The sequence below is a fragment of the Haliotis asinina genome, chromosome 2, assembly GCF_037392515.1.
Source record: "Haliotis asinina isolate JCU_RB_2024 chromosome 2, JCU_Hal_asi_v2, whole genome shotgun sequence".
In the NCBI taxonomy this organism is placed as follows: domain Eukaryota; kingdom Metazoa; phylum Mollusca; class Gastropoda; order Lepetellida; family Haliotidae; genus Haliotis; species Haliotis asinina.
In genome coordinates this window covers 4872881-4889658 of record NC_090281.1, presented here as the reverse complement: position 1 = coordinate 4889658, position 16778 = coordinate 4872881, and the positions used below count along the sequence as shown (strand labels likewise).

At 40.7% G+C, this 16778-nt stretch overlaps 1 protein-coding gene across 1 annotated transcript; it reads left to right on the top strand.

Annotated features, from left to right (window-relative positions):
• The first annotated feature begins 1150 nt into the window (after positions 1–1150).
• Positions 1151–5465, top strand: LOC137273162 (uncharacterized). The gene is made up of 3 exons (XM_067805649.1): positions 1151–1292; positions 4194–4311; positions 5006–5465. Exons 1-3 carry the CDS (start codon positions 1172–1174, stop codon positions 5118–5120), a joined length of 354 nt encoding a protein of 117 aa, XP_067661750.1. The 5' UTR covers positions 1151–1171; the 3' UTR covers positions 5121–5465.
• The last annotated feature ends 11313 nt before the right edge of the window (positions 5466–16778 follow it).

The window sequence follows — 16778 nt, the reverse complement described above, 5'->3', positions numbered from 1 at the left end:
TCTGTTGTCATTTACTAAGGTCAAAGTTCAGTTCTGCACCTATTCTCATCTTACCTTTGTGTTCTTGGGAATCACACCGTATCAGTGACCATACTTAATCTCGAACCCGTCTCCCGGAGCGACCGTAGCTGTACGTAAGTTTATGTTTAAGTAGGGGAGTTACAATCACCTTAGCGCTACGATCGCTTTGTGAAATAAGGCCCTGGGCATATACTTTCGAAGCGCTCTTAGCGCTAAGATTGTTGTAAGTGCCAAACATTAACATTAACTTACGACTATCTTTGCTCTAAGGGAGCTTTAAAAATCCAGGCCCAGGGCCCAATTCCAAAAAGCGATCGTAGCGCTAAGGCGATCGCAACCCCAATCTTGGACGTAGCTCGACGATCGTTTTGTGGAATGGGGGACCTGGTTTGTCTTGTTATAATTTGCGCCGCAGGTCTCGGGAAACCCACCGTATCAGTAACCAGAGTTAATCCGGTCACCCCATTAATAATTAGCGCCGCAGTTAATGAAAGTAATGGTGACTGGATGTTTACACAAAGTGGCCCATAATGTCTGCTCGCTGATATTTACAGTCAGCCCCGGACGACCTCTCACACGCGCATGCATCATCCTTCATGACTCAGTCCAAAATGCATCTCACAAATACGGAGCTCTGCCTCCGTATAATTGATCACACAGATATAACAGCTCCAAATCGTCGTGTATTAAGTACTGCGAGCGGAAACGCCATGTGCATACACTTCCGTCATGTCCGGTGTATTCCTGAAGCATAAGAAAACCTTTCCCTTACATCTCTTGCCAGCACTGGGGGGACGCTATCTATCACCAGATAATGAATATGGAAATAGGATAATGAAAGGCCACTTGACACAAGATAGGATACTGGTTGCGAACGCTCACTCCACTTCAGACGGTGTTCATGCAAACTGTGTCATATGAAATTAAAACAACCGTTGTGTCGCATGTCGCTGATACAGATCAAATGTCTCACTCAGTATCTTTGAAATTTGGTTTATGGTAGAAAATGTTACCCACTGGCCAGACATTTTCGTATTTATTTTAACTTGATTGTATGCTTTGTGAGTTGAGATCATTTATTTCAGATGGAACTTTTCTATGTTTCACCGGTTATTCTTAATATAAGTAAGGCACTGGACAGATATTGTCTATGTATGCTTTGATGCAGCTGTACAAAATGAAGGGCTTAGTGTTACTTTCACTGACGTTGATACTGGTGTGGCAGGCAGAAGGTGGCTGTGAGTTCTCACGACTTGATGTGACAGAAGTTGGTAGGTCATTCTCTTCACCCGAAGATGATGCACGGTTATTCTTACTCTGAATCTCTGTTTTGTATATCTAATAATCATCCTTATTGGGTTTACTTTATATACTTTTCTTTTGTACAGAGAAAACTGAAAAGTAATATCAGTTCATATTTTGTCATCTACATTCTGATAACTTAAGTAAAGACTATTAGCTTAAAAATGGCAGGATAGGGTCAAGTTAGTGGCGTGTCAGGTTCATCACGAATGTATTACGTTGAACAGTCACTTACTGTTTGTTGCTTGGCGCCCTAAAAATACTCCCGAACAGAAACGTAGTGACTGACATCATGAGCAACGATTTACGTTGTCATGTTTCTACACCATCAACCAAGTCAGGAACCATGACAACGAGAGTGCATCATGTGGTGTCTCACGAACTGTATAGAGTGCAAAGATATTCCTACTTTTGAACATCTGTGATACATGCAGGAACACCATACAAATGCGCGACTTAACGTAAATACCATGCTATATGCAACAGAAGGTTCCGGAATTATAATTGTCATTTATTAAAGGCAACGTCTTTCGTAATTATGCTTCAAGAGATACCCATTGTGTCCCACCCAGTGTAACCCACTCCTGGTTTACCTCCAGAAAAGTTTGCAGTTGTCATCATTGAAAACTTAGGAGTTCCTCGAACTGAGCCAACCATTCCATTTTTTCAACTTCAAAGCCTCTCCTCCACACGACAAACATTTTTTATGCATTGGGAATGTACACGTAGATTGGCTGCGTTTCATGGCAGTTGGTATACATGTAAATTGTGTATGTGATCGCATTGTTTACTTCGAGAACCAACTAATTACACCCATTAGGATCTGACCCTACGACCTCTCTGCTGCAGATAACGCACAGTGTATATTACAGTACCGGAGTTATTTGAAACAGCCTTGGTTATCTGAGTATTCAGCTGTTAAAAATAACCAATCGGCAATGACCGATGAAGATGTCTTAGCGCAGGGAAAATACATACAAATGTACATGAAGTATACAGGAAGATGATACACATTTTGAGAATAGTTGTTTGATGTCAGCTTCTTCATTATGAGGAACACAATGTTTCGGAGTATGTACACTCTTAGAAAATTGAAATGAAATAAAATAAACAAAAAGAAGGGGTTTTCACGGGTTCATTTCGAAACGTTTTGACAACAATCGTCATCAACACTTTTCCTGTGTTAGAATCCGTCTAATCATGACGTGACGGTGTACTGCGCGCAAGGCCATCCCGAAATGTGTTTGTAAGTGTTTTTTCATGAAAAATGAAAACAATGCATAAAAAGTACGTGCACATTAAGTTTTCCATGAAATGCAAGTGCATTGTGTCGGCAACATGAGTTGAGACATCGGCAAAACTAAATCCATGAAGATAAGAAAAGCCACGACTGAATGCTTCTGGTCGAAATATCGCTTTTGGACGTTTGCAAGTGTGGAGTCCTACTCTGCCTTTGCAAGACACTTGAACTTCCATCACAGCAGAGATGTTCAACCCACGTCACCAATTGCTACAGCAAACGCACACCAAAGAACAGGTGTCTGAACTTTGACGGATTTCCGCTCCAACCATCTGACATCGTCTGAGAGAAGTGGTAATTTGAGCATATCGACCAAACATTGAACCTGTACTGGCACTACTATACCGACAACGAGAGTCAAATGGTGCACTATTGTACAAGTATGGTACCTGGGCATGTGTTTGGTTCAGCGATGAATCCCGTTTCCACCTGCGACGACGAGGAGACAATATTCACGGCTATTGACGTCGACACGAACGTTTTACGAACCATGTTCAACTACTGAGCACATGTTTAGGCCTAGCTAGCGTCAAGGTGTAGTTAGACATGTACAAGAAAGAGGGATGGGCGGATTACCGTCTTCAAGACCATAAATGTACAAATGTGTGTGTCATCTTGTATGTATCTAGTAATAATTCAGGTTTCATTGCCCAATTCCACTAACATAGATTGCATAATATATCCAACCACTCACACGCGGGTTGCTGAAAATGGGCTGCCCAGACTTTGTTTCATGTACAGGCCAGATACATTCGTGACAGTATATGTAATAACCATAACTTTAACTTGGTTTGAATGACGGGTATCAAACCCACGCACCTTCCTCTCCCCGGGCAAACCTTCTGTCTACTACACCACGGGCTTGATCCACATTTCGTGACAAGCTTGCCACACATATCATAATATCCCACAACTCCGACATTCTCTCTTTTCTGCTTTCATTATAATTCTTTTGAAATCCCATTACACAACTGAAATATTCTCTAAAGGCACTATATTACACCACACTTCTATGAAAATAAATGTATTTCTCTCGATAATACTATCAGCCCTCATAGACGCTACGTGTTTAGATTACAATTGAATTAAAAGGTTGCTTTAAATCGTCTAGTGACCCCTACCGACCAAACAATATGTCAAGGGCACACCCCATAGACTAATGTCCCTTGTGGAGCTCTTTACTAATAGCTTACGCTCAATTTGTGACTGAAACCTGTTAGGCAAACACCAACATCGCATGCTAGTTTTCAATATTTGCAATTGTTTATTCCATTTATGACAAGTGTTCTCTGTTTAGCAGCTGTTTGTCTCGAAGTTGCAATTAGTGATTCAAGCAAGTGGTAAGTGATATCAATAAGCCTTATATTACATCATTGGGAAGTTGGGGCATATGCACCCCAGATATCTAACATAGGCCAAACTTGTGTGGTAAATTTGTGACATTGTGCCCATACACCCACCCACCCCCGCCCCATATATATATATATATATATATATATATATATATATATATATATATATATATATATATATATATATATATATATATATCACTAATTTTCTTTTACAGACGGTGACCTCCTTTTCCACTGTCCCTATCATAACCTCCTGCTGAGACCTGGTCAAAGTGGGATGGCATCCAACTGCAAGATGTGCACGTGTACCATGCGTGGGCTTCAGTGCTGCGGGTGAGTGTTGGCTAGCTCCATCACCGATACGTGAAAATGCGCGAAATGTGATCTATGTCTTTGAACAGTAAGAATTGCCCGTGATTGTTTCACCACTCGGTGAGCCTTATCTATGGTGACGTCAACAGCGCATGCACTACATCCTTATGTATGGTTGGGGCGGTGGGGAAGCCAAGTGGTTGAAGCGTTAGCTCGTCACGCCGAGGACCCGGGTTCTATTCTCCACATCGTTACAATTAAGCCCATTCCGTGTGTCCCCCGCCGTGATGTTGCTTGAATATTGCTGAAGGGAGCGTGAAACCATAATCCCTCACTTATATGTCGTGATTAGTAAATGGGCAAGGGCATGCTATTCAATGCAGGTTGCAAAACTGTCGCTCTAGCTACCGATTTAATGATGTTTACTTCACTAGAGAAAAAGAAACTAAGAGCATATGCCGCTATCTTATCTCATCTCAACCCATCTCGTCATCCACTCAACCGATTCAGTGTCTAGATTCAACTTGCTCGCTTCGCACAACCAGCAATTGACTGCAGATATCTCCTCTGGTCTGTGTAGTGTTTATTAAACTGTTATTTAGTAATATCCCCTAAAATACGACAGCAGAACAGTAGCATACGAGGAAGATATGTTGTAATTACTTATCAATTAAGACAGAAACAGTTATTTTCATTTTTCATTCACTGTCATCAGAATTGCCAGCTACAGTGCAAGTGTGCTACCTGAATGGTGCCAGGTGGTTCGAGCCTTCAACAACAGATGCGGCTACAGGGTAGTTCGGGCAGATGACCACACCATCGACTGCTGAACATCGTCGTCGCCTCCAAGGCCACCAAAAGCGACAAGAACAGCGATTACTAATAATGGACTGACTCTAAATGGCGTACACGCGGTGTCGGTTGTCATGGTCACGGAGAACGCATTGGTTATGGTTTTGGACATTTTGGATCGGCTTATCCCCCCTCTGAATATTTGAAGCGCGTGTTTCAGTTTAATGCCATATGAAAGAAGGCGAAGGTTGCCACTCTACTAAGTGATACCACCTCACGTTTCAATTCATATCAGTTTCAGTTTACATGCATATGTGCGACCACAATAGTCCATATACTGAATGTCTATGTACTGATAAAAAGACATTAAACTGTTTACGTCAGTTATGTGTCATTTAATAGTATGTTTTGGCAATTGACGCCGTCGTTATCGGGAAAACCAGTTTTGGACTAAACATAGCAGTTGACACTAAAGCATAACTATGAGTACTAAAATCACTTTCAATTTTTCAAATTTCAAATAAATTAATACAAAGCACACTGGCAGACATATTTACTCAGAAATGGGCTCGAAACATCGTGTGGCAGGCATCGCATGAGCCTTTCTGGTGAGGGGTGAGTTTGGTTTAACTCCGCTTTGTGCAGTCGAATCAGAAAGCGTCACATATTGTTGACCAAAGTGACACAGGTTTCAGCGATGCGCCATTTAGTGATGGTCTCGAGGAACACGCAAATAGTTTTGACGTTTTAAAGAACGACCTTCACCCCGTAGATAGACAACGAATCTAACAACAGAAGATTTTCTGAAAGCCTCAAGAAGCACTTTCAATCCTTGAATGTTTCCAACGTACTTCAGTGCTTGTAAACTCTCCGTGTGTATAATGGTTTTCCACTCAACGTAGGACAGTCCTAATTTAAACAACACCTGTCGTGCCATCGGTTATTGTTATGTGTGATGTTCATGCCAGCTTCGACAAAAAGAGGCAGAGAATTTAATTCTCTATATTACCAATCTCTATGACATGATGAATGAGCACAATCTAAAGAAACATATGCCAAGAAATGCATTGTGCGTTTGAAGACTTTTTATCGGACGGTGTGCTGTAATGCACGTTTGTCCTTTCTAGGAGTAAAGTAATTGCACATCCCAACCTCCGACCCCTCCGGACCCCTCCACGAAAGGGTAAAGTAGTGTACAGGACAATGGAGCGTTCTTGAATCAGCGCCCTCAATACCTAACTCACTCTCCTTGGCTGACTCAGAGACGTAACCAACGACAAACTGTCTGGCCGATTTTAGGATTCGAACACTGGACCTACAGCCCTGGCTCGTGTAAGAGATGCACGTTTACATAGCGACCAAAGCGTTTCACAGCAGTCCAAATCCCGTTAAGCTTACACATATAACGTGGAGACGTCGGCCTTGCAGCGACATATTGATCAGGTATGTATGTTTAGAAACAGAAACAAAAACAAAACAACAGCTTCTTCAGTGAAAAAACATAAATGAAAGACCACGAATTAATCACACGGTTTTGTCCCGAGTATCAAATGATGTATTTCCCGAGTTTGAGAGTTCCATGTCTGCTGGACGTACATATCTGGACGTACATGTACTTGTGTCTGTACTTGTGGGAATCATTCTGTACTTTGGTACACAGTGTCTTGAATGTTTTACATACATGACAGAAGATTATAAGGCTGTTTACTTCTTTACTGGAAGTGCTAGAGGGGGGAATGTTTTTAACGACAAAAACAAATAAGTGGTCCTGAGTGTATTAACCGGATGTTTAAGTATCTGGTCAATATTTTCGTCATTACAGGTGATTACACGAACCACTCAACCCCACCGTGTGAACCAATGACTCATGCATACCATTAACACTGTCTCATACCAGCATTAGTGTAGACACTCCTAGTCAATAAAACCACATCATAAAATGACATGAGTGCATGCAACCGTATGCACTGGAAAGGAACGAGTAGGGTACATTTGACACAAGTCACAATCTGTATATCATTTTTGTCTGCAAGGTAGACTATTGGAGGTAGTTTATCAACATTTGGAAGACCAGTTACTGTTTTCTTTGACATCTGTAATTAGAATTATCATCGTTACCATCTTTCGTATTTAGAATTCTCGACACCACATCCAGGGAACTGTTTGCCCTGCTTCCAATCATCTGATCCTTTGACGTGTCAAAGGTCACCCATGGTAATTCTTCTATTACTATGTAAAAACGTATTTCATCCTACATGTATTTTATGTAGTGTTTATTTTTGTACCTTTACTGGCACTTCCAGAACAATTGCTGTCTCGCCCTCGTACTCGTTAGTCAACGAGTAAATAGTTAGTCAAGAGAAATATCCAGCTGTTATTGGCACTTGCTTATTGATCTGTCTGTGCAAACAGATAACACGTATGGATATTCGCTTCCCATGTCACTAGCTGATGTTTGTAGATTTATCACGCTTTTGATTTTACAGCGTACTTTCCTCAGCGGCGACGAAAAATGAAATCAGATAATCAATTTTCTAATAACACTTGTATAAAGTGTCATGACGTCCCTCTTGTCTCACTGAACAAAATCTTGATAGGTTTCCTTTCACAAGCAGCTCAATCATTGGTTAAGTCCATCAGCATTCTCAAGTACAGATGATGTTACAGATAAGTACAAAGACCGTTGCAAATCCTACATTGTGAGTTGCATTTCCTGTATTTTGGAAGAGCGGTGCCCTTACATCACAGGCGTTTCTGTGTCTTTGAGATTTCATTTATCACATGCACCAGACCTTTCTTTATATTAGTCATTGTTCTGACCACAAGCCTCTACAGCAACACCGGTAACGTTTTCAACATCCCAGCATGACAGATGAAAGGAATGTTATTGCGTTTTTGAAATATCGACGCTACATTGTAAGGAGCCCATTGTCCTTAACTTGTACACACTTTCTTAACATTTTGATATTTAAATTTTCAGTATACATTATTCATTCAAAAATAGTTTCGGTGAAAGTTCCGGAGGCAATGCTTATTTTGACGATTTGCAGTTAGGATTGCCTGGATAACATCAATACACGTTAAACACCCAGCAGACATGGAAAGCTTTGAATCACTTATTTGTAATGTTGAAATAAGAGAAGTTATGATATTATTAATGTGACTGATGTTTACAAGCATTTATGAAATGGATAATTATTATTATTCCAGGAATAAATCTTTTGTTACGAAATCTGGGCGAGACATCATTAATGCATAGATCAGTTTCTACTGAATATCGGTGAAATTGAGGCATTAAATGATTCCCCAAGAACGTTTTCTTAAATACGTACTGTGGAAGCTGTCAAAATCATCTCACCAATCCTGCGTAAAATTTCAGTCCGCGGTTTGTACATTTATCATCATTTGTAGAACATCCTGGTTTAAATGTTCAAGTTTTGTGCTGAACACCTCAGTGAACTAAAACCTACACTAAACGCCACAAGAAACGTAACCATCCTTTCTGAATGTAGTTATTGAAATCTGTTCAAATGGAGATGAAACTTTTTACAGCATTTTATAGCCAAACAATGTGGAATCATACGGTAAATAAACTGTGTGTTGTTAAACCTTCTCGTCAACTAATATTTCCTAACATACTGACTATGCACATTAGTCAGTTTTGGGGGTAGTCTAGTGGTTAAAGCTTTCGTTCGTCACTCCGCACACCCGGGTTCAATTCCCAAAATGGATGCAATGTGTTAAGTCCATTTATTGTGTCTCCCGCCTTGATATTGCTGGAATATCGCTAAAAGCGCGGCGTAACACCGAACTCACTCACTCACTCACTCAGCCACCCGCCCACCCACTCACTCACTCACTCAACCAACACACTCACTCACTTACTTACTATGCAACGTAGCATCTGCATCTGCTTTTAAACATACCCAGCGTCATTACAGTTACATACCACACATGGCACAACAAACAAGTCAAATAAAAAGTAACATATATTAAAGACCTGGCTGTCGCTTTCTCTGCACTCTTCCCTCGAAAACCACAAGTGAACTGTGTCAATATTGTAATGCCAGTTTGTTAAAAAAAACTTTTTTGCTATGATGTTTTGACTATAATCGGCGTTTCACTGAGTATTTTATGTTTATTAGTTGTCGCATTAGACTGCAATTCACCGGTCAGCTTTTGAGCCGAACCAACTACTGCTGAGTTTAAATTAAGAGAAGTGCTATAAACGGATTTTATTTTTTGTGAATCCTATTAATGCATACTGTTGGACCTTAGGTATAGTATGTACTTTCGTATCAATGTGCACACTTTACACTGATGTACGTATTTTGAGAGAGAGAGAGAGAGAGAGAGAGAGAGAGAGAGAGAGCAGATAGTTACTGTTGGCAGCTTTTAGCAATGTTCGATTGTTGGTGCACATCAATATTTACAATGAATACACCGACCATGACTGCAGATAGGCAAGGAACATGGGCTATTTGCTTATTTAACAATATTACTTTATGTACATCTGCATGTCATTCCAGGAGTAAATAAAATCAGTAGTCTGTTCATGAAGGTAAACAGTTGTGACGAATAAGTACGAGAACGTCTACTGAGGATTAACGACAATCATAACTCATCTGGCTTACCTGACATCTGGTTTACCTAAAACTGCCATGTTTGATCAAGACTAAAAGCAATGGAAACATAATTACATATTTGCATAAACACATGTGTAAACGTCCCACATCCATGTGTTTTAAAGTTTTGCTTGCTTATCTTCCCAAACCGATTTGCCAAGACGTTTTCTGATACCGTACATGTTCAAAAATGACATTTGTGAGTATGATCTGTCCAAGTGACAGTGTTTGAACATGATATATCAGAAAGAAAGGAAATATGTCTGATGCCGTTCTGGATTTGTTTACTTGTTAATTGTGTTCCTGTGTATATAGTGGTAAACAATTGGCTTCTGCATATATTTGTAGCCAGTCACGGATGGGACAGGGTAGGTCACCTCTTTCCGTTAAATGGGATTATGGTATTATTAACGTTAACCGACCACGGCGCTCAGGAGGAGTCGCAATCAACCACACAAATCACATACAGTGACGGGAAATCATATGGAGAAATACACACCGATGGAGATAGTTGAAGCCACATTCCCCGGTGGCTAAACCGCCGGAGAAGAAAACACTTGGAGATATATCGTCAGATATACAAGGCAGCCAGAAATAAACACAATGCCCTCTGAAATCAAACACGTACGCAAATCATGCATAGATGAATCTTCTTCCGACCTGAAGGCTCTGTTAAAAGAGTTTAAGAGTCTATTACAAAAAAGACAGACATTCTATCTCATCATAACAGCGAGCTGGATGTTCGAATCTTGCTGATTTCTTCACTCCCAAGACTGATAACACACGTATCAACCTGCAACAAAAACTCCACACAGAATGTTTAATGGGCTGTGACATAGTACCATCAGACCAACATCGGAAAGTGGGATAGCAAGCACAATAAGAAAAAGAAGTAATAACAAAATGTAAATGTATCATAAAAAAGGAGAGTCCATCAAAGTCACGTGAATTAGATCCGATCCCAACATGGATCTTACAATTTGTATTGCATTTTATCTCCTCGTTGGTGGGCATGTTCATTACATCACTAGCTGCATCTGAAGTACTAAGCTCATTAAAATGGCGCTTATTAAAAACTTATTACAAAAACCAACAAAACTTCACTTGATCCAAATTATGTTAGACCACTATAGACTGGTGTCCAACCTACCATTTCTATCAAAGTTACTTAAAAAGATTGCAGTAGTCAATTGTCATAGACTAAATCATTTCAATAAGCTTCTTTAAAACTTCATCTATTCACGCGATCTATTTGTTTCAATATATGTCCAAAGTGCACCGAAATTCTATCGACTCTTACATCTCATTAGCACCTTCATCAGATTCGTAAACTAAGACGATATCTTTCAGATGAAACCGCCCAAACTCTCACTCAATCAGCAGTCATATCTCGATTTGACTATGCCGGACCACTTTAGTGTGAGCTAAAAACTTCCATGGTTCATCGACTCCAATCTATACAAAACACGGCCGCCAGGTTACTATCAATAGATCAACAAGAACTCTTACATCACAAGATAAAGATGTGGCTAGCTATTCTCGAAACATTCTTACGAACTTCTTAAGCCCATTCTTAACACATTGGCTACGATCAAAGTTACGAATTCTTAGGGCTACGAACATTTCGAGAATAAGGGCCCTGCTTATCACCAGACCACCCAGGACCAAATACAGGGACCGTTGCTTTACATGTGCAGCTCCCATACTATGGAACAAACTCCTTAAGGGTTATAAGTCTACAAACTTTTCGAAAACATCGAAAGACACAACCATTTCAAATAAAATCGACCGAGCTGCACAAGCGCCCCTGTGCAGCCTAGCTGGAACTCGGCGCTATAGAGTATTATTGAAAATGCAGCAGAGAGGGTTCGGATGATCCTGGCACAGTCTGTCTGGTCAGGCTCATCATCAGCTCAGCGCCCTTGCACCCTCTACACGAGGTCAAGACAGTTGCCCAGGATACGCTGCCTAGTCGAACCCACCTAGAATGTTTCGGATAATATGTAGACTCCCAAATACCCAGAGCGTCAGAAGGGCTGTGCTCCCTGTGGAGAACCCGGGTACTTTACTGATCTGCACCAAGAGATCAGGAGGTACCAAACCAAAGGCACTGAGAACAATGGGAAGTCGGACGAGAGTGTACTTGAGAACGAAGCAGGACTTTTCAAAGGCGAGGTCCACATACTTTGCCAGCTTTTTCTGAATTTTGCCAATCAGATTACAGTTAAAACGAACAGGAAATTCGGTGTTATGAATAAATCATCGACTTAATCAAAAAGGTTTGTTGGCTGGAATTCCTCGCAGGCTGTATAACATTATGGCCCTATTCCAAATAAGTTAAAAAGCATCATTTTCCATGACGCCTTGGACATGTTTTGGTCGTACCCTGGATGGACCTCGGAGACAAAGCCATAGGCATGACGAAGACGGTAGTATAAACAGCGAACCATGCCATCATGTCTTTTAAGATATGCTGTTTGTGCGAAGGAAAAGCATTCACTGACAAGGTGTTGGATAGTCTGTGTGAATTCGTTACACTGTCAACATTTCTATATTTTCTTTGAGAATCACATTTTGGCGATTGCGAGTGTGAAGGGGCTGGTCCTAAACACCAAAAAGGAAGCCCACAGTTTCACATTTGAGACCAGCCGACTTCATCCAGGCGCGGGAGTCGGTTGGAATGCTAGTCTGTTCCACACATTGCATGTACACACGATGCAAAGGATACGTTCTCGATGCATGATACGTCCTCAGAAAGCTTCTCCACAAAGGACCGGCTCTGAGCAGACTTGGAAAATGACATCACCTGGTTTATTGCTATCGCTGTACCCTCCAGAACCTTTCATTGGCATCCATGGGGGGCTGTTTGTCACGCTCACCATCACCATTTGTTATAAGTTGCATGTAGAAGTGTTTTTCATTATTTCTAAAAGGGTTAAACATTTTTCTTTTTCCATTATTTTCTTTCAGTCCAAACTTTTATCTTTGCCTCGAGGGACTCGACAATTTGGAGAAGTAATTTTCCTTTTGTTGTCTTGTATTGTAAATATAATTTTCTCCAAATTGACTTTTGTCACAGGACAAGTTTCACTTGAAACCGGTTTTCTTTGGTGTATTGATGTTCCTAGTATTAGATGGGGTTTTCTATGCTTTGGAAACTGTGTGACAGTCCGTAGAAATAAAATAAGTTAATTTCATTTTGGGGAAAAAATTCACTTGTTTGTTTAATTGGCCTTCGTTTTTCTCAAGGTAGGTAAGATATATCATCATAAATGGAATGAAACAGAATTTACGCATCCTGTCGCTTTCGCAAACTCATGCAATGTGGATTGAGATGGTTTAATATTTGTTAGTTCTCCATGGCAACATGATTTTTCACATGATCTGAACATGTGAACGTGGAAATTCCTTATCACGACAAAGTCCTTTGACGTATTTGCTCTAAATGTTCACACTACCTATCGATTTACAGAAAATATCTTTCGTCGACTGCAGCGGAATAGGCTCAACTGATCCAATAAGTTATTCTGCTATACAAACGATGTCGTTAGTTTCAGTAAGAAAGCCGATCGATGACGGCAATTCACTGCTGGCAAACTCAATAATGCGTATGTAGTTTTTGTTTGGTTGCCATAAATCGAGGTTGATTAACAAGTGCCGGTTTGAAATCTGGAAGATATAGAAGCGTTTGCTTGATGCTGACCACCCCATCAGTTTCTAAAAAGGTTAGTACGACATGGAAACATATTTTTCAGTCTATTCAATGGTCGAAGTTTTGGACGTCATATTCAGCAACATTAGCGCCCTGTGATTGCCCTCTCTATATACATATGATCGCGTCTTGATAAGACGTACAATTCAGGAACTGATGACAGGAGTTTTGAAACCACTCATTTGTCAGCTATCCTAATCTCGTTAGCGGCCTATTGCAACAAATATGGGTCCATGAAGGCCAGGTTCCACCCGTATCTTCGCTAGATGCAGTTGTCGATACGGAAATAGCTGGAGCACGCAGGAGATGAATTATTATGAAACTTGATGAACTACTGTATGAAACGTAGATACTGTGTAATAACTGTAGCTGTATTAAACGTACCTACTTGGGAAAAAAGGCTAAGTGAGAAGATTCATACACTGAGGCCTTCAAAGGGTGTTCTAATATGAATTACAAAATCGTATATAATATGAATATAAAACTGTCCACATATAAGAGTCAAAAGTATATTCATGTGAGTAGGATCGCTAAATTCAGATGAGGTTGCAGTACATACAATACAACAACCAGTTTTAGTAATTTAATAAACATACTAAACAAAATGTGACGAGCCTTCCACGAGATGCATCCTTGAAAGGTATCTAAAACATACATGCATATTTGTGTCAATAACTGTCCAACCACTGTGTTTCTGATAACAGGCAAAATATCAGAGATTCAGACACGCGTGCAAATGAATTGGTCCCAGTTTTAAAATCTCAGGGTTTTTACTTACGTTTTATACATACTCGTTACAATGACGTGCGAAATAAGAATTGCAATGAACGATTACATGATTGACATTTCTTTGCAGATGGAAAAAGCGTTCATCTGGCTTACTCTCTTGAGAGGTAAATAGTTTTAAATCTCGTCCTTTGAAACAAATATACTGACGTACTACATTGTTCTTTGATACAAGACTTTTTTGTAACAAATGGACGCTATCTGCAGAAACAGGTTAAAATGATCTTTACGTACACAAAACATATAAAAGGTTCGATTTGATTGGGTTCGAACCTTCGGATCTGAGGTCGGTCGGCGCCCTATCTACATGACCACAGAGCATAAACCTGCCAGCAAGGTAACAAGGTTAGGATCTATGGGTAGCTCCACGTAACATACATTTCTCTACATACTTTAGTCGTTTCCACCTGTCGGTGTGTATTACACGTGGTAAAAGATGTTTCAGAAGCTAAATACCCGTCTCCGTTCCAGGATCGCCTCTTAACATATACGAAAACACCAACGACACCTGTTCGCTTAGGTCCGTCAACGAATGTGTGACCCGTGCATGTTCCGATGCATTACATGTTCACTTTAAGTATTCTCTGGGCTTGCGTTCCGGTTAAAGAATAAACTTTTTGTTTTTTGTAACCGATTCAGTTGTTAGCAATCTATAGCCCATTAGTATATTTATATTATTGTCCAAATAATGATATGAGTTTTAACTTTCCATGCTAGTTTTAATTCTAATTGTAATATACTAGTGGTTTTACTGTTCTTCGCCAAGAGGGTTTTAGTTTCTGATAACTTTGGTACGCAATGTAATGTAAATTGTTCTCGTCACGATATGGCTGCAATATTGCCGATGTGATGTTAAATAGTTAAATATTAACTCACTCACTCACTCACTCACTCACTCACTCACTCACTCAATCACTCAATCACTCACTCAATCACTCAATCAATCACTCAATCACTCACTCACTCGCTCACTCTATAAACCGACCCGTGAAGATCCGGGGTAGAATAGCCCCTCGGCGACCCATGCTTGCCACAAAATGCGACAGCGTTTGTCGTAAGAGGCGACTAAAGGGATGGGATGGTCAGACTCGCTGACTTCGTTCATACATGTCATCGGTTCCCAGTTGCGCAGATCGATGCTCATGCTTTTGATCACTGGATTGTCTGGACCAGACTCTATTATTTACAGACCGTCGCCATATATTGCCGAGTGCGGCGTAAAGCTAAAATACACTCACTCACTCTTGTAACCATTACATATGAAAGACTTGTAGTTTAATAAATAGTTTTAAGCGGAACAACAAATTCCGTCTTAAATAATCTTCTGGTTAATTAAAACCAAGCGGTTACAAGTCGCGAAAAACGAAACCACAGACCTGTTACGTACCTCTGTCGCCATAGGACTGCAGCGATACTCAGTTACTCATGTGAGGGTGGATTTTCAGTAAGTTGTACAGAACATTTTGTGTGACGCTCGTCATTTTGCTAATTTCTCCACGTCAACAAAGACACTTCGAATCGTTGCCTTTTCGTCAGTTGCTCCCAGGTGTCGGATGGTGTTGTGACCATGCAGTTATATTGTAAGCAGTTTCCTATTAACATCCATCTCGCATTCAAGTGCAAACTCCTGTTGTCCATCAATGAAATACACGTTTTTGGATTGAGTTTAGATTTTGTAACTCGATGAAAACAAACCTAAACAGCATTTATTCTTATGCCACCGTGACGTACAAATTCTGCCTCCACTCTGATGCTCGATAAAGCGTGACAAAGTGTTTAATTTAGATGGTACGCATGGAAGCCTGAAGCCTAGTTTGCGTACTGTTCGCGTCCTGTATGTTCATAAGTTACGCACTTGGCATGCAATGCGTGACCGCAAATGGAGCACATTGTCACGCAATGGCACGTTATCGCACGACTTATTTACGTCTTGGTCAGTTATTGTTGCCGCGTTGTATAAGCCTGGTGTACGGTACGATACGCATTGTTCCAGTATGGACATGCATTGCCAAAGCCACTTCGTGCATGCGTGAAGCAGTCGTGGTATTTATGGTCCAGCTTTGTCCCGCTTGACGCCACGCTATAAAAATTGCAGGCATCACCCCAAGCTTAATGCATTGCTGTGGACCTACAAGATGTTTGAACACCAGAGAACAAGCTGTTATTGCAGAAAAGAACAGGTGTCCCAAGAGGCTATACAGACATTGGTTGAGAATTTCTCCCGATTTGTTCCAACTGTTTGTGGAGAAATTAACCTCTCATCTTGAGACCAGGATGGCAACCACTCTTCGCTTCCTAGCAATTGGTAATTTTTATGCAAGCTTCTGTTGATCTGTAAGTTCTTATTGGTGGTCTTCAAAGCCATCAAGGTCTAAAAGCACGAAGTAGTCAGATGCCCCCAAACTGACGACGAGGGGAAGGACGTTAGTTTTAGATGGAACTTCCACAACTGTGGGGGGTGGGGGGTGGGGTGGGTTGTGGATGGCAAGCACATTGCTATGAAGAAACCACCTGAAACTGGGCACAAGTTCTCCTAAGTTGATTTGGGGGCATAGGGTGGTGCTTCAGACGGA